The 19,576-nt window shown below is 42.1% G+C and overlaps 2 protein-coding genes across 2 annotated transcripts; one reads left to right on the forward strand and one right to left on the reverse strand.

Annotated features, from left to right (window-relative positions):
* The first annotated feature begins 1,295 nt into the window (after positions 1-1,295).
* On the forward strand, positions 1,296-8,992 carry LOC311317634 (calmegin). Its single transcript, XM_084448714.1, has 12 exons — positions 1,296-1,349; positions 1,901-1,966; positions 2,889-2,962; positions 3,346-3,404; positions 4,922-5,063; positions 5,401-5,482; positions 6,024-6,216; positions 7,687-7,973; positions 8,260-8,379; positions 8,483-8,588; positions 8,680-8,753; positions 8,852-8,992. The coding sequence occupies exons 2-12, from the start codon at positions 1,901-1,903 to the stop codon at positions 8,858-8,860; spliced, it is 1,212 nt and encodes a 403-aa protein (XP_084304840.1). The 5' UTR covers positions 1,296-1,349; the 3' UTR covers positions 8,861-8,992.
* Positions 8,993-10,034: 1,042 nt separating this feature from the next.
* On the reverse strand, positions 10,035-19,535 carry fgl1 (fibrinogen-like 1; the record flags this gene model as incomplete). Its single annotated transcript, XM_084448399.1, has 7 exons — positions 10,035-10,197; positions 10,933-11,120; positions 11,791-11,879; positions 12,023-12,120; positions 12,294-12,453; positions 13,966-14,137; positions 19,482-19,535. The coding sequence occupies 7 exons, from the start codon at positions 19,533-19,535 to the stop codon at positions 10,035-10,037; spliced, it is 924 nt and encodes a 307-aa protein (XP_084304525.1).
* Between the last annotated feature and the right edge of the window lie 41 nt (positions 19,536-19,576).

Below are 19,576 nucleotides of genomic sequence, written 5' to 3' on the forward strand. Positions count from 1 at the left end.
ATGATATGGTCACTTCCTTTCTGATACAAGTCTGTTATACTGGGGTCAGCGGCACAACATCCGAATACCATTTTATGTATAAAAACTCTTAATGATGCTACATGTGAGTGTGATTTCTAACCAGCTTTAGGGTCAGAAGAGAGCTTAGAACTTAGAAAAGATCACCATTTATCCAGGGTCATAGTTAACCAGTGAACTCGGCAGATACTTTTAGTTTTTCAGGTTATAGCACAGTTGTTCATCTGTGTTGCATTTTTACTGATGCAGTTATTTGATTTTATTGCTATTGGATTATTTAATATATTTAATCTGTGATAAAAGAGACTTGATGGATTTGATTGTAAAGTATCTGTTTTCTGTAACTGCAACCAAATTGAGAGAGGAAAAGCCTTCAATAGTTGTAAGTTCATCATTAAATGTTATAATGTTGTATATTCTCATACATTTTCTGCAGTGGATTACACATGAAGTTTCAGCAAAAAAAAACTACAGTATGTGGCATACTTCCTAATACTGTATAACAGGTCGGCAAATTTACATGTGATGTGTCAGTTACCTATTTTTTTCAATAAATTTAACGACCCTGTGTGTTAACGATCATTCTCAATGCACAGTTAGGCAATGATAATTATTGGGGCTTTTAACACTTTTGTAAAACAAGATAGTTTGAATAAGTGTTTATGTGCATGAAAGTGTGGGGCTTGTTAATTTTAATTTATCATCTTAATTAGTTTTTATTTCTTCTTAATGAACTTTTTTTAAACATTATTTTGATTTGACAGCAATTAAATAATAGATAGTTACACATCTACATATGCACATGCACAGTTACACATTCCATATCCTAGTACTGTACATGCATCTATATGCACACTTTACACAAAAATCACACAGGCAATACAGAAGAACAGAAAAAACAAACAAACATCGAGAAAAATAAAAAGAAACAACAACAAAATACAATATAGAAGGGGATATTACTTATAGAATATTGCACAAGATCGTTTAGGAAAATTATGCCTTGAGAGTATGACGAGAGTACAGTAAGTCTAAACTATAAAGTTTGATCAGGTGTGTGTTGTCATACTGTATATAACCAAGACATTCTTCCTGTCTTGAAAGATAAAAGTATTTTTGAAAGTTTAAAGTATTTTTAAGTCAAATGAAATTTGATAAATTTGATCTTGAATTTAAGATGACAAAAGACCACAAATTTCCCTGACTGAAATAGCTCCATTGTTGCCATGGGGATGGCTGACTTGGAGCCAAAGTCCAGTTTGACCAGGCCTTTCAGGAAGTGTGTGCCTGCATGTGTGGGATTTCAGAAGCACTAAAGACGTCCTGTCAAGGTGAACAGAATGTGTGTGTGTGTGCGTAGGAGAGAGATTATGTGTGTGTACAGTATGTGTAAGAGAACAACTTTGTGTGTGTGTGTGTGCGCACGTGTGTGTGTGAGTGTGCATGTTTGTGTGTGTGTATGTGTATGAGAGAGAGACTGTGTGTATGAGAGAGATTGTGTCTGTGTAGAGTATGTCTAAGAGAGCAACTGTGTGTGTGTGTGTGAGAGAGAGACTGTATTGTGTGTATATGAGAGATAGACTGTGTGTGTGTGTGTGTGTGTGTTTGTATATGAGAGAGAGACTGTGTGTGTGTGTGTGTGTGTGTGTGTGTATGAGAGAGAGACTATGTACTGTAGGAAGAAGGAAGGAAGGCTGTGTCTATACTGTAAATAGGTTAATAGTTAGGTACTGTAGGTTAGAATACAAGAACTGTTTGGTGTATCATCTTGATTTATACTGATATGTGTGTATGTGTATGTTGGTTGTATGTGTGTGTGGTGTTTGTTGTGTGTGTGATGGTTGTGTGTGTGTGTGTGTGTGTATGTATGCATGTGTAACAGATGATAGCTCTGGACTGTGCGCTGGTGGTGTTCTACCTTTATTTGGGGTTTGCTGCTGAGGTCCAGGTCAGTCCAAATATGTTTTACTCCCTACTTGTGGAATAACCTTCAAAACTCAATGAAATAATGTTCTGGTGCTCCTATAGAGCTATTCAGAATAGAACGTTTATTTACCATGTGTAACAAATACGGGTACAGGTACATTGGAATTCTTGTAATCCCTTGTCCTTATAGTATCTTAAATGGTAAATGGACTGCACTTATATAGCGCTTTTCCACCTTAGCGGCACACAAAGCGCTTTACAATGGCCTCTCATTCACCCATTCACACACACATTCACGGCAGCTACCATGCAAGGCGCTAACCTGCTCATTGGGAGCCATTTGGGGTTAGGTGTCTTGCTCAAGGACACTTCGACATGTGGACAGACGGAGCTGGGATTCGAACCACTGACCCTTCGATCATTGAACGACCCGCTCTACCAACTGAGCTACAGCCGCCCCAAAAGTGCTAATCAGTTCCTCATTCCAGTCTAACGGTGGGCCAATAGGGGGCTGGGGAGAGGGGGTGTCAGCAAGGGCAGGAGAGTGGGATTGAGAGACTGGTCCGGGGAGTTAACAGCGATCAGGTGTCTTTTGTGATGGAGATGGCCTTCCTGCAGCAGCATTGGTTGTAGAGATCCTCGATGGCTGGGAGCTCCACTCCTATGATCTTCTGCACTGTCTTCACTACGCTGCTGTGCTTGGCTGAGCAGTCGTGGGTGTACAGTGAGAACAGCCTGGGGCTCAGCCAGCAGCTTTGTGGGACACCCGTGCTGATGTTTAGTGTGGATGAGGTGTTGCTGCCTATTCTAACCACCTGTGGTCTGTCTGTGAGAAAGTCCAGGGTCCAGTTGCGTAAAGAGCTGATGAGCTTTTTACTAAATCATGTACTATTTGGTTCATATTATGATTGTGTTGTATGATGCCTTTTCCCTCCTCTTGACAGAGTTCTTACACCTCTCCTCCCACACCAGACAGAGCTCATTTTGCTGAGACGTTTGACTCTACTGCTCTTGACAGGTTTGTCTGTTTGGGAGCTCATATCCAGAAAGTACTTGTTCTTGTTGAGTATTAGTAGAGTAGGCCTATGGTATATGTATGAGTTGCAGTAGTATTGAACTTAGGTAAATGTTAGCCTAGCCGTGTTAGCCTAGCTGTATCCGCTGCTATATCAGTACAGTATGTGTTAGCCTAGCCATGTTGTCCTAGCCATATCCACAGCCATATCAGTATGTTATATCAGTGTAATATCAGTGCCAACTTACAGTCGTTTGTTATGGTCTGTATGGTAGAAGGCTTATATCCTACTACTAACCTTACCATGCTGTGTGTGTGTGTGTGTGTGTGTGTGCGCGTGCGTGCGTGCGTGCGTCCGTGCGTGCTTGCGTGCGTGTGTACTCTAGGAAGTGGGTTCGGTCCAAGGCTGTGAGAGAAGATGAGAGTGTCTCTCTCCTGTATGATGGTAGGTGGACAAGAGAGTGGAGGCCAGACAATCAGTGGGTAGTGGATAGAGGATGAAGTACGGAGTAGAGAGAGAGTATAGTGCTAGAGGGTAGAGGGTAGAGAGTAAAGGGTTAGAGAGTAGGGGTAGAGGGTAGGGGGTAGGTGGTAGAGGTACAGGCTGAGAGTATAGGGTAGGCATAAAGATTAGGGAGTAGAGAGTTGAGAGTAGAGAGTAGGGATAGAGGGGAAGGGTAGGGTTAAGGGTAGAGAGTAGGGTGTTGTGGGTAGAGAATTCAGAGTATAGGGTAGAGGTTGAGAGTAGGGGGTAAGGGTTAGAGAGGGGTAGAGGGGGAGGGGAGCGTAGGGCGTAGAGGGTAGAGGTATAGGGAGTAAGGGATAGGGAGTAGGGGTAGAGGGTAGGATTAAAGGTAGAGTCGATCAAGAGTAGGGGGTAAAGAGTAGGGGTAGAGGCTAGAAGATAGGGAGCAGGGGGTAGAAGATAGGGGGTTAGAGATGAAGTAAAGGGTTTTCAGAGAGAATATTAAAAGGTTTTCAGAGGGTAAATTAAAGGGTTTTCAGCTGGTATATTAAAGTCAAGGGTTTTCAGATGGTATATTAAATGAGTAGTAAAGGGAAAAATCATGTTTAGCCCTGTTTTAAGGTTACTTATGATCATATACAATGGTTCAGATCAAAAAGTTGACAAAACTAGCACTTTTGAGAAAGTCTGATAATTGCTCTACCACCGTTTTGGTCATACAATGGATGTGGGTGGGCACCGTGAAAATCATTCAAAAAATGTTAAACTCTCAATTTCAAAGACAAGAAACTCATCGAGGTGTTAGTTGGCGTTCTGACATATAATTCGCCATGAAGTAAGATTCTAGTTCATCTGGAAAGTCTTTTTAAAATATTTAGCATAGAACTATTTAGTCGCAGCACATACGTGTGTAAACCTCTGCAAACTAGCAACATAAACAATAACAATAGCTACCGTAAGTAGTTCCGCTTCCTGAATCCCCTCTGCGGATTGATCTACACATCTACAATGGTCACGTCAATACAAGTCAATGGATTTCATAAAATGATCAATAAAACCCTACAGGATTCATACTTTGCGGCGAATTTGATGTCAGAACACCAACGGACACCAATTACCCCCTCGGTGAGCTTCTTGTCTTTGAAATCGAGAGTTTAACATGTTTTTTGAATGATTTTTCACGGTGCCCACCCACATCCATTGTATGACCTAAACAGAGGTAGAGCAATTATCAACTTTCTCAAAAGTGCTAGTTTTGTCAAAAGCGACTTACAATAATTGCATTTAAAGTAGGAAAAGCCAATGTACTACTTCTGTACTTGCCAGAACTCACAAGTGCATCTCCTTTCTAAAACAAGTGACCAAGAGCATAATCTATAGTAAAGGTTTTTCAGAGGGCATATTAAAGGTGAGAATATTAAAGGGTTTCCAGGTAGAGTAAAGGTTTTTCAGAGGGTACAGGTATATTACAGGGTTGTGTTTCCTTGGCTCCTCAGGTGAGTGGGCAGTGGAGGAGCGAGAGGCAGCAATGCAGCCTGGGAACAAAGCACTGGTGATGAAGTCAGCTGGAAGACACCATGCTATCGCTGCCTACTTAAGAACACCTTTCCACTTCAAAGACACACCCCTCTGCCTGCAGTAAGTCTTTCTCTCTTTCGCTGTCTCACATCCACACACATCCTTTGAAATACCCACCGCATGCACCATCAAATTGTTAGTTTTCAGGGGCATACATAGCTGATTGATATTAGTTTCAGGGAGGTGGTCACATGTGTCAGTCAGAGGACCTGAGATTGAGCCCAGTAAAGAGGTAGAGACACTGGAAGACTGACGAGTGACACGCACGCACGCACACACACACACACACACACACACACACACACACACACACACACACACACACACACACACACACACACACACAACAAACAAACACAATGCAGGTATGACATGTCTATGTATTGTGTGTGTGCAGGTATGAGGTAATATTTATGAAGGGGATAGAGTGTAGTGGAGCATACGTCAAGCTGCTGTCTTACTCTGATCAGCTCAGACTGGTAAGTCAACCATCAATAATCACACAATCATGACAATCAATAATCTGATCCTTGTTTTCATAATCCATCAGTAATCTGATCCCCATTTGATAATCCAATAATTCTCAATCTTAGAGACAGAGAGGAGTAGGACGCACACACACACACACACACACACACACACACACACACACACACACACGCACACACACACACACACACACACACACACACACACACACACACACACACACACACACACTCACTCACACAAGCATGCGCATATGCAGCTACATGGGCAGTTTAATTGGCTGTTTGCAAAGAGATTATAGTGTCATGTGTACTGAATGTGAAGTAGCTGTATGTTACTGATCAGTGATCACCAATTTAAATGTCTTATGATGATATTAATCTTATATGAATATATATATATTGCTAGAGTGTGGCTCCAATGATGCTGTGTATGGGTGTGTAGATCTGTACATGTACTGTATGTAGATGTGTGTATGTGTGTGTGTGTGTGTGTTTGTGTGTGTGTGTGTGTGTGTGTGTGGTTGTCCAGAGCCATTTCAGTGATGTCACTCCATACACCGTCATGTTCGGACCTGATACGTGTGGAGACAGCCACAGACTGCATCTCATAGTCACGGTAACGGATCCTCACACTGGACAAGAGCAGCGGAGACATGCCCCTCAGCCCGACACCAACCTGAAACTATATTTCACCGACCACAAGCCCCACCTCTACACCCTCTGTTAGTCTACACCTCTACACCCTCCGTTTGTCTACACCTCTACACTCATAGTCTATACCTCTACACCCTCATAGTCTATACCTCTACACCCTCATAGTCTATACCTCTACACCCTCATAGTCTATACCTCTACACCCTCATAGTCTACACCTCTACACTTTCTATAGTCTATACCTCTACACATTCTATAGTCTCTTCCTCTAGGGCTGTAACGATTATGAATTTTGCTTAACGATTAATTGTCAGAAAAATAATTGCGATTATTACAATAATTGTCAGAGTTGTTGACCGGGGACAGCATCACACCACTAGGGCCCCTTGCCGATCTGGCACCCTAGGCGGCCGCCTACTTCGCCTATGCCACGGGCCGGCCCTGGCACTCTGATCACGTCCACATGATTTGAGTGAGAATGTGCGTGTGTTTGTGAGAGAGAGAGAGAGAGAGAGAGAGAGAGAGAGAGAAAGACAGACAGATAGGGAGTGAGTGAGTGAGTGAGTGAGGGTGGGTGGGTGGGTTCTGACTCATTTTTACCAGATAATGTAGGCCTAATAACACAAGTACTCAGCCTATGAAGTAAACCTGTGGTTTAAAACCACGCCTCTTTAATATCATGAATGTTAACAACATTTACATAGAACATATATCTTCCTCAATAAAAAAAAGCATTGAAAAACTTAGATGAAATTAAATTTGGAGTATACAAATAGCACATGAAGTGGACAATGCATCAGTGCTTCTTTACTTCTTTATTACAGTGTCTCTTGTCATTAGTAGCTATGAACGTATAGGACAAGTGCCAACAAGTTGAAGAATTCCATTGAACTAGGGTTGCTACCATATTAATAACTCTGCAACAGATTTATTTATTTATTTATTTTACATTTTTTTCATAACCGCGGTTAAACGTTTGACGATTATGTAATAATCGTTACAGCCCTATATACCACTACACCTTCTATAGTCTATACCTCTACAGCCTCATAATCTATACCTCTACACCTTCTATAGTTTATTCCTCTACACTCTCATAGTCTATACCTCTACACCTTCTGTTAGTCTACACCTCTACACCCACATAGTATATACCTCTACACTCTCATAGTCTATACCTCTACAACGTCATAGTCTATACCTCTACACCTTCTATAATCTATAACTCTACCCCCTCATAGTCTACACCTCTACCCTCTCTATAGTCTATACCTCTACACCCTCATAGACTATACTTCTACACCCTCATAGTCTATACCTCTACACCCTCAATAGTCTATACCTCTACACCATCCATAGTCTACACCTCTTCCCCCTCATAGTCTATACCTCTACACCATCCATAGTCTATACCTCTACTCCTTCCATAGTCTATACCTCTGCACCTTCTATAATCTATACTTCAACAGCCTCTGTATGTGCATGTGTTTGTGTGTGTGTGTCTATGTGTGCGTGTTTGTGCGTGTGTGTGTGTGTAGCTCTCTTTCCAGACGGTAGATATGAGATTCGCATTGACCTGTCACTGGTCAGTGAGGGCCTCCTTCTAAAAGACATGGACCCACCCTTAGAATCCCCAAACAGCCAACCAGAAACCACTGTTAGGCTGGCCAGCCAATCAAAGGGTCTGGGCCTGGGCTCTGTGGGGGCGCTGGGTCTAGAGCTGTGGTCTCTGAGGGGGAAAGTGATGTTTGACAACTTCCTGCTGTGTGATGACCTGGAGATGGCTCAGCAGTGGACTCGGGACACCTGGGGCCAACGACACACAGTCAGTCCCTCCCATTGTTTTTCCCTCTCTTCTCTCTCTCTCCCTCTCTCTCCCTCTCTCTCTCCCTCTGCCATTCAAGATGTGAAAAGCATCTGCTAACAATCTGCTGTCAATGTCTCGTCTGTCACCTGAGATTTTGCTAAGTGTAGCAAGCGTGTGCGTGTGTTGCGATGTGTGTGCGCGTGTGTGTGCTTGAGTGTATGTGTGTGCATGCGTGCGTTTGCATGTCTGTGCGCCTGTGTTTGTGTGCGCGTGGGTTTGTGTGCGTGTGCATGTTCAATCTCAGCCTGGGCTGCTGGCGCTCCTCCTGCTGGCCACTCAGACTCGGCTGTGGCTCTGGGGCGTCTATGTCTTCACCATCGGCCTTCCCATCATCCTCTTCATCAGCTTCATGTGGCCTGACAAGGTACGACCTCTGAGACGCTGCAGCACAACACCTCAAACACACCTTTGACATGGATTTTGTGCATTTATTTGTGCGTGTGTGTGTGTGTTTGTGTGTTGGACAGAGATTTGGCCCCTCTGACCAGGACTATTATTATAAGAAGTCCGATGAGCTGCAGCCAGATGATCCACAAGGGTCTGAAGTACCCAGCAGCCCTCAGGAAAATGGTGGTGAGTTGACCATGATGTTCACACCGTCATATTACACCCCAAACCCCTGGGGTCCATTTGTTTCTGTACCTGTTTGTGTGTGTGTGTGCAGAGTCGATGACAGGAGCAGTAGCTAGGAGGAGAGAGACTCTGAGGGCTCAGAGGAAGGCTGACTTGGAGCTCAAAGTGAGTATTGTTACCGACTCTACAAACTATTACTTGTACCGAGGTATCCTGTTGTAAAGCTTCTATCGATTTGTTTGTGTGTGTGTGTTTCTGTATAGGGGCGGTGAGCAGATTGTTATCCATGAGAGAGACCTTCCAGAAGCCATGTGGTTGTTGGTCAGGACTTCTGAACCACAAGTGCTTTGTTGAATACATGTTTTTCAAATTAAAATCCTGGAGACATCCAGTTGATAATTGAGCTATTGGGTAAAATTTGTTATTTCAATTCTATAATCTGACCCTAACCCTATGTAACAGCTGTCACTGTGTCACTCGTCAGGACTGTATTGGTCTCACTTCCACCGTATTGTGTTCGATCTCAGGTCCTCTGACTTGCCAACACATGCACACCGCTTTAGTCAGCTACGCCACCAAAAAGCTTGCTATTCAGTGGCTCAGGTGGGTGGTATTCATACTGAAAAGTGAGTGTAACCAATTCAGCTCAGCTACACTCACCCCCCTAAACTCACTCGACACGCCACAGTGAGCCCAACTGTGTTTTTGGAGTCATTGGCACCACTGTAGTAAGTGTCATTGTGTCGCTCATCAGTATCGCTTGCACCCTCACTTGCCCCATGCTGGGTTCGATCTCGGTTCCTCTGACTTTCCGGCACACATGACCACCTTTCACTGCTTTTGATTTTAACCTATTCAACTCGTTTACACCTGGAGCTGTAGTTCATACCATGCAACCAAACATGAACAGAAATCACTCAACAGTCAATGAAGGACCAATATTATTTCATTTATTTGCCTTATCTAGCCATTCCTGCATATTAGATTCTATGTGTTTTTTCATTCTGGTGTATGTGAATGGAATGTGGGGCGTGTCAGTGTGCACTTTATACTTTTAACATACTTTTAAATGGAGTATGTTTAACGCAAAGCAAATCTACCTGGCAGACAATAAAGCACAATTCATCAATCTATGTAGCAGTATATGAGTCAGAATAGGTGCCCATATATTTATATATAGCCTATACAGGGCTGAAAATTAACACCTGCCACCGGCCATATGCAGGTAAAATTTCCAATTGGCATCTCGATTTCAGAAGGCTATCTGAAAAAAAAAAATACTTGGCCGGTAGATTTTTTAATCTACAGTCCCCTTGGCAGGTGACTCACCGTGAGCCAAAAAGTTAATTTTCACCCCTGAACCTATATATTTTTTCTTTTAATGTTCTTTTCCTGTTTTCTGAGTAGGTGCCTATAGAAGATTACTTTATCAGAGTTATGGAGAGATCATCCGACTGTGTTGGGCTCAAAGCTGGCAGGGCGTATCTTCATGACAACAGACTTGAGGGAGTACCACCAGCCATGCCAGGTGTACCAAACCAACCCGTCATCAGTCACTGAGCTGTAGGCTCCCTTGTGGTACATGCCATTCAGATTGGCAGAGTGACACCTAGTGGAAAGGAAGCAGAATAGCATGAATCAGGACTGAATCACTCACTCCATTAGTACCGGGAGGGAGAAAACCTTACACTATAACCCAGATGAACCAAGGGTTACCAGGGATAAATTAGTATCAACACCATTCAGTAATCAATAGTAGTAGGCTACTAGCTATTAACTGGGTAACGTAAAGTTAATTCAGTTACACTATACACAATAGCTGTATATAGCTATTGTATAGTTGTATAGCTATTGTATAGCTATATACAATTATTATATTTTCCTTTTCCTTTTGGGGTTATTTCTCTTTTCCTTTTGCTTTACAAAGCCTACTGTAAGCATATATTCTTATGTCATGTTCATCATGTCTGTGATATATTGTGTGCTTTTATTGATTGTTACTTTTTTGATTGCTATTGTAAAGCACTTTGGCAAACCTCTGGTTTTTAAATGCGCTATATAAATAAACTTGACATTGACATTGACATGTTTGTCATTCCTGATTGTGAATGACACGCCATAATTTGATGTTGGCTTTTACAAATGCAAGAGGGTTTAGACAATAGTATTTACCATTTGCCATCACCATTTTCGTGCAGTACCTCACTGAGCTTAGTAATAAGACACAAACACTGATTGTACTGGTTTTGCTGTTGTCTTGTCAGTGGTATAGCAATGAGATATGATGTCTTGGAGAATATAAGCCAGGAGATCTAGTTTTGCCAGTTGAATTAGCAGCTCTAACCTGTTGAACCACCAACCACCTTTGTCCTCTTGAGCACAGTTTCCCTGATAACGGTCGTTGTCTTTGTCATAGGTGCTGAACTTCATGCCCTGATGGCTGGCCCACCACTGCACCTCTGGGTGGTAGCTCCCCGACAGGGAGTCACCTGCAGTTCCCGAGTACTCGCCAAACTGCAGTTGATAGTGGTTCTGCAGAGAGAAACAGTCCCTATTTTTACCGTAAGGGAGTTTTATTCAGTCCCCATAGACACTTCTGTAGCTTCGCTAGTCCCCATGCAGTATAAAGGTAAAGCACTACTCTAGCAGGCTATACTCTAGTCTATAATGTAGCCTACAGTACCACGCTAGCTGGCTAGTCTATAACATTGTCTATAATGTACAGACAGTACCACTCTAGATGTCTATACTCTAGTCTATAATGTACCACTCTAACTGGCTATATTCTACTCTATAATATGGCACTCTAGCTGGCTGTACTCTGGTCTATAATGTATAATTATAGCCGACTATACTCTGTAGTCTATAATGTACAACTCTAGCTGACTATTATCTAGTCTAGTCTATAATATACAGTACAAATCTAACTGACTGTACTCTAGTCTGTAATGTACAACTCTAGCTGACTATTCTCTTGTCTAGCCTATTGTGTACCACTCTATCTGACTAATCTAGTCTATAACGTAATTAATACCATTCTAATTGTGTATTGTGTAATCTATACTCTAATCTATAATGTACCACTCTCGGTAATACTCTAATCCCAATGTCAAAGTTGCAGCCCTGATTAGGGAGACTCAGATCATATTAACATTTTTTTAATGAGTAGTGATTTCAAGCAGAAGAAGTAAAAGTACTCCACCACTTCATCTGCCACTTTGATGTTCTTATATTCTGCAAAGCGATGTGATCTCTCAAAGTCCTCCAGGTCAATCCTCAGGTTATATTCATCTGACGGAAACAGTGGAGGCTATTTCATCTCACACGTCATTTGTCTTTATCTGTGAACAGCAACATACAGTATCTTCACATGTTCATAGATATTCTATATTGTGTTGGGCAGCCTTAGGCATGGATTATGAAGTTTGTTTAACCTTGTGAAGTCAGGAAGTGCAGGTTATCGTTGCCCAGCCAGAATTCTCCCCTTGCCGACTGGAAGTCTCCAAACCCCTGCTTATAATCACTCCAGGACCTGTGAAACAGTCAAAGATGGTGTGCTTTACCCAGAGGAATGTGTGTTTAACCTGGTGACGAGGTGTGTGTGTGTGTTACCTGAAATAAAAGTATGCTCGAATAGGTGTGTGAGAGGTGATATTTGTGCTAGATCATGTGTGGAAATACATTTTTGCTGATTTCTGCTTATACCTGGTGAAAGACTGGCTACCATCTGAGCGGCGCTGGATGACGGTCCACCCTCCTCCCTCCGCCATGTCACAGAACACTTGCACCCGGTCAGGGCTTCCCATTGGACGGATCATAAAGAAGCCACTCACCCTGGTCCCATTGTTATAGATGTGGGCACAGTCTGGACAGGAGAAGGTCCACTCATGATTAAAGTTTTTTTTTTTTTAGAGCTAACTTCTTACATTTCCCCACTATTATACATCAGGCCAGATTGTTTCTCAGAGCATTCTCAAAACATCAAACATCAGTAACACTATATAGACAGCAGAGGGAGTCATTGGCCCTTTGATCTCAGGTGAAATAGATGGTTAGTTACTAGCAGGGTCCAAAATTAACTGTATTTACTACTAGTAAAAAATCTGTCTGTCTGATAAATATTTTCATTTACCAGCCAGGCTGGTAAGCCAAAAAGTTAGAATAGGCCTACGGCTAATGTTACTACTATTATATGCAAACCAATATTGATTGAGAGTCGATCAAGATGACATGCTAAATAGTAATAATAGCATGCATTTACCATTTACCAGTGGGCTGGTTAGTTTTGGACCCTGGTTACTTGTCCCAATCCATTATCAAGTACCCTGTTAACCTATTATTGTAGCATTTTAATTTTGCTGAATCATTATAATAATAATAAAAACGTATTATATGACAATACTCAATAGCCTAAATTAATATGATCAGTAGCACCAATCTTGGTCCTCCCACAACCATGTCAGATACATGGAGAAGGAGCAACCAAGGATCACCATTATAGTTGGGAGCACAGTGAAATAAATAAACTGGAACAAAGGATTTAAAAGGAATGACATTTGGAAATAAACCAAAGCTAAATCATTGATGCTGTTGTGGATGTGGTTATACTCAGTGAGGATTTGGTGAGTTCAAAACTCAAACTCCCGCTAGAGTTAGCAACTAAGCTAGTGCTAACAAGCTAAAGCTAATTCAGTTTTAAGTCACCATTGAAATACATTGCATTAGCCACCATTAGCGAACTATGCTAACTACCTGGCAGCAAACTATTTTCTAAGTTATATTTAATTCAAAACTGAATCTAGTGATCACCCTAACATATCTTACGATAGTTTGTATTGCATGTGGGGTTTCAATTACATCTTGAGCCCAGGCAAACGTGTTGCTGCCCATGAGTGTGAACGTTTGGCGCCAGTTTCTATGGACCTGTTGTCTGGACAGTGTCTGAAGGCTGTGGCCTAAATGCGTTGACCGTTTTTCTTTCTTTTCAATCAGTGTCGTAGGTTACTTTTTCCTCCTTGGCTAATGATGTTGAGACAGGAGAAGGTCCACACATGCTTGATGTCGGTCCAGGAGAATATTAATATATTAATATTAATGATTAACCTAATAATGTCTGGACAAGACGTTCACACATGGTTGAATTGTTTGAATTGGGCCATGACCATACACATATGATGTTTGTCAATTTAAAATACTGTATATATAAACACTGATCGTGGAGAGCAGAATGTCAGCTCATGTGATGTTGAGGCTAAGGGTTAATGCCCTGATGTGATGTTACCTAATGGTTATTCACTGGAAGGCTATAATCTTGCTAATGGAGGGTTAACAGGCTGACATCTGTAAAGGGAGCTTAGGGCTATGTTGGGGTGCAGACCTCTGTAGTCGCTGTGTCCTGCTAGCAGGTGGAGCTGGTCCCGGTCTTCAGGCTCTACCTGGTTCTGTTTGTGGAGCATCTGGATTAACTGCTGCTGCTTCAGGACTCGAGCCTCCAGTGTCTTCATCTGGAGTCTCAAACGTACTGTCTCCTGCTGGCACTCATCTGAGACCTACACACACACATACACAAGCAAACACACACACACACATACATGCACCCATACGCATGCTCGCACACACACACATGCACCCATACGCGTGCACGCACACACACACACACACACACACACGCACACAGTTTTAGTTTATTTTTAACTGGCCAGGTGTAACCCTGTTGAATTTATTGATGCCTCTATAAATATAAGGTTGAATAAGTAAGTTCATAGTGTTTATGGTTAAAAAGTTAAAATTCATTGACCAGCAATGAAGTTACGATACAGCCCATTGAGAGAAGTGAATATTGGGTGATGTTCAGAGTTGACTGGAAATTACATTTATAATGTTAATTATTTGTTGTGTAATGGTATCTGGTAAAATGCTTTAAAATGTATGTGCAAATAAGAAGAAAGAAGTAGATAAATGTTTTCTGAATTAATAATATTTTTGTAACTGTTGCTAACCAGCCAATGACATGCAAGGTCAAAAAGGACAGGAAGGGTGAGCGTGGGTGGAACGTGGCGAAGTGGAAAACGAGAGCGGTTGAAGAAATCGCAATAGAAGAGTGTTACGGCTATATAGTGAACCAAACGGTTTTGTTAATGTTTTAAACACCATTTATAGAAAGTGTTCGACCAGGACTTTTCAGTAAATATATTGGTGTTACAGTGACTAGGTTTTGAGTGGATAACTCAACCCAAGAAGAACAAAGTTAGCTAGCTGCTAACCAAGTAGTAATGGTGCATTCGTTTATAACTGGGAGGTGGCAAATTGCGACTTGCTACTAGGAATGATTAAATAAAACACCTCATGAACTCGCACTTCCTCGTCGCAAATTCGGATATGTTTCTCAGCCCCCAGTTGCCGGCTGATGTCAATATCATATCATATCATCATCGTATCATTCGCTATAGCTCGAATGCACACAGGTCGGAGGTCGGTATTTTGCCACTTGCGACTTGCCACCTCCGACCACAAACGAACGCACCATAAGTACTGTTGCCTTGACTTTGCTAACGAGCTACCAGCAAACGGGACTAGTAAAGTCTGCGTAACTGTGGAGTCAGCGAAGGACGCAAAGACACTGACGGAGCTGGCTAGGTTGCTGAGTGGTGAACTTTGTTGAGATCGTCAGTCCGTGAGTCTTCTCTTCAGCTGTCTGTTCATCTTCCATGTGGATCGGATCGTCATCTCTCCTCCCTCTTCTGCCGCCCTGCAGCCTGCGTGTTGTGTGTGTGGCTACATAAGTTGGGTGAGATACATCTCCATTTATTTGGCCCTCGTGGGTGAAGCAGCCATTTGGTTTGAGGATGTAACGTACTCGAGCTACATTCAGGCCTGCAACTGTTGAACTGGGTTGAATACATTCGATTTAATTGAAGTATTGCTGGCTAGGTTATTTTTATTTGGGCCCATATGTTTTCCATTTATATTTGATGTGATGTGAAGGCGTGATTGGAAGTGATATCTGAAAAACATAATTTGAACACTGAACTAAATTCCAAAGTAAATGTTGATTCTTTTTTTATTTAAACCTGGTGTGATTCATGATTGCCTTTTGATATTGAGGTTAATTGAAATTATTGCTTAAACAGTGAGTTCAAGGTAAAAAAGAGTAGTTTAAAGTGAATGATTGCATGCTGATTGGATTGATACTGGTAAGTTTATTAGAGAAGCCCAAACTTTTTATTGATACTATAGATTTAAAGAATTCAGGTTAGCCACCTCTCATTATAGTTTAATACGCGAGAGAGGCACTACACAAGCATGTTATTAACTGGCCAAGCACTGGCCAACATGAGAAGTGGTGTTATAACAACTAGAGATGCACCGATGCATCAGCCGAACATCGGCATTGGCAAAACATAGCCTACCCATCTGCAGATTCGGAGAAGATCCGTGACGTAACGCCGCAAACACACGTGTAGTTTGCTTTCAAATTAAAGTGAAATAAATGTCCGCCGTGTGGGAATATTTCACCATCTTAGACAAAGATATGCGCTATGCAACTTGTAAAACTTGTTCAAGTGACATTTCAAGAGGAGGTACTACAGCCAAGGATTTTAAGACATCAAATCTAACTGGCCATTTTGAAAAGCAGGCATCATTTCTTTGTTTCCCTGGCACAAAAGGGGGAATACAAATAAAATAAAATAAACATCGGCATCGGCCATCGGCCGGATTGTTATTTTAAACATCGGCATCGGCCCAGAATTTTGCAATCGGTGCATCCCTAATAACAACAGTGTTGCTGATGAGTACTTACACACACAGACAAACCTTGGATGACTAATAACCCAATGAGGAGCAGCTTCAACGTTCCCATCTTGTCTGGTCTGATCTAGTCCAGGTCCAGTCAGAACAGTATCAGGTCCAGAAAGAACAGTACCAGGTCCAATCAAAATAATACCAGGTCCAGACAGCACAGTACCAGGTCCAGTCAGAACAAGTACTAGCAGGGAGGATTTGAGGAGATTCTCAGTATCTGTTTGGGCTGAGAAGTTTAGGAATGTGGGCTGGACTCAGAAGAGCTGAAGCACTTACCAACAATCCATGGAGGTGAGTCATAGAACCCCTTCATCATAGGCTACACACTTCAATACCCTAACCCTGAGACACCCAAGAGTGTTGCGAGTTTGTGTGTGTTTATGTGTGTGTGTGTGCGCGCGTGCGTGCGTGCATGTGTGGGCGAGCGCGTGTGTGCTGTAGGGCTGTAACCCTAACCTACTTTCTGTAGCCCTGGTACTGTTCTCCTGCTCAGACACAAATATTTTGATAGGAAAGTGAATTGCCATGCCAAGAACATACACACACAAACAAGCAAGCACACACACACACACACACACACACACACACACACACACACACACACACACACACACACACACACACAGCATATTGAGGGGGTAGGACAAAAAGAAAATGCCAGATTTGCTATGGATATAAAGTAATGAAGAAAATGTGTGAAGAATCTTCTGAGGTATTCAGTTCAACAGAGGGAAAGCCAAGCCAGCAACTCTAACCACAACCTTAGTTGGGTTTTCTCACCCTATAAATGAATAATTAAATACAAGATCATTTTTATTATAATGATCTTATAAAAGTTATTGAAGCAGCACTGTCAGTACAGATTTTCTTGAAGAGATCACCAAGGAAAGTGTTCCAGGCATTGGTGGTTCAGTGGTAGAATTCTCGCCTGCCACGCGGGAGGCCCGGGTTCGATTCCCGGCCAATGCAGTGACTCTTTTTTTTGGACAAGAGCTCTCTTGTTCCATCGGGAGCAGTATTTAGGTCATTCTTCTTTATTGTAGTATTGAAGGGAAATGTTGTATTGTGCACTATTTATTATGTAGGCCTATATTTGATTCTTTATCTGTACCTTTTACCTTTTTTGCTGCTGTAATGCCCAAAGTCCCTCCTTGGGGATAACTCAAATTTGATCTTATTTTAGCCAGTGAGGTGAAGTGTAAACAGAGACAGAGGGAGCCTGTATAGCTTCCCCCCTCCTCCCTGCTGTTGTTCTGTGGACCTTCTAATCCCTCTCTTGTCCCATTACATGTAATGTGGCATTGACTTAGCTGAAGAGGTAACCAAAGTCAGTGTCTCAGGCATTGGTGGTTCAGTGGTAGAATTCTCGCCTGCCACGCGGGAGGCCCGGGTTCGATTCCCGGCCAATGCAGCGACTCTTTTTTGGACAAGAGCTCTCTCTCTGGAGCAGTACTTGTTTCATGTTAAAGGAGTGCGACAGACACATTTTATGCAGCATAGGTAGCATTTTTTTGCTTCTCTAGAGCTTCCACAGGTTCAGGCGTTCCTTTGTTCCAGCAGCCACCAGACTCTACAACAGTGCCTGAGCCCCAAGCCCTCCCCTCCCCCATCCTCTTTCATTCTCAGACTCGGACCCCCCTCCACCCGTCCAGATGTCACTTGTCACTTCACATTGGCTAGTTTAAATTTTTTTTAATTGTATTGTTATATTGTTGGAAATTGATGTTTTGTGTGCAGTATTTATTATGTAGTTCTATATTTGATTCTTGGATCTCTTCTGTACCTATGTCCTTTTTGCTGCTGTAATGCACAAATCCCCCCCAAGGATTACTTAAATTTTATATTCTAATTTTAGCCAGCGAGGTAAAGTATAAAACGAGCCAGAGAAGTGCCGCTAATGTAATGTGAATCCTCTCTAGACTGTTGTGAAACATTGTTGCAATGTACAATATCCAGCTACAGTATAATAGTCACATTTACTGGAACAGAATAAAAGCATGTATAACAATAAACAGCTTCTCGTGCAAACTTGTTTTGGAAGTTCCTAGTAGTATGCTGACTTGCTTACTTTTATGTAGCTACCTATTTGCAAAATAAGGAAGTAGGGGATGTAGCTCAGTGGTAGAGCGCATGCTTTGCATGTATGAGGCCCCGGGTTCAATCCCCGGCATCTCCACTCCTTTTACTTGTGGTCACACTCTCCATATCTACCATTTAATTATAAAAATATGTACAGGAATATTCTCTGATAAATCACTATTGCACACAAATATTTGTGCACAAAATGCTATAATCAAATATGTTAAAGATATAAAATTAATCGAAACGGGAAGAAGCTGTTTTTTTTTACCCCAGCGACAGCGCAGGGCTAGGGCTGTCACAGTGAATACATTTCCCCACATTACAAAAGGGTGGTGCCACACCTCAGTATGCAATATTATTGCAGATTTTCTTGTTGCTATTCTACAAGGGCTGATGAGTTGATTTATGACATAGTTATATATATACTGTATATAGGTAGCCTATATATATATATATATATATGGGTCAAAGACGTGACACTTGTTTTTTTGTGTCCCTTTGGTTAAGTTTAAATTTTTTAGGTTAAACATTTAAAATAAACTTAAAGATTACTTGCATACATTCCTTTCTGACAACCTGCCCTAAAAAGTTGTGGTTTTAATTCATTTCGAGAGAATTATTGAGTAAAAATGGAAAAATGTCTAAGTGGTGTAACCGTAACACTTAGCCTTTATGGTAGAGTGGCCAGACGGAAGCTACTCCTTAGTAAAAGGCATGTGACAGCCCGCTTGGAGTTTGCCAAAACTAGAGGCACCTGGCACCTAGAGGAAATTCAAACCATGAGAATCAAGATTCTCTGGTATGATGAAACCAAATTGAACTTTTCGGCCTGAATACCAAGCATCACGTCTGGAGGAAACCAGGCACCGCTCATCACTGGGCTAATACCATCCCTACAGTGAAGCATGGTGGTGGCAGCATCATGATGTGGGGATGTTGTTCAGCAACGGGAACAGGGCAACTTGTCCTGATAGACGGAAAGATGAATGCAGCTAAGTACACCCGAACCTGCTCCAGAGTGCTCTGGCCCTCAGACTGGGGCGAAGGTTTATCTTTCAACATGACAACGACCCAAAGCACACAGCCAAGAGAACATAGGAGTG

The sequence above is a fragment of the Borostomias antarcticus genome, assembly GCF_949987555.1.
Source record: "Borostomias antarcticus genome assembly, chromosome: 14".
Classification (NCBI taxonomy): domain Eukaryota; kingdom Metazoa; phylum Chordata; class Actinopteri; order Stomiiformes; family Stomiidae; genus Borostomias; species Borostomias antarcticus.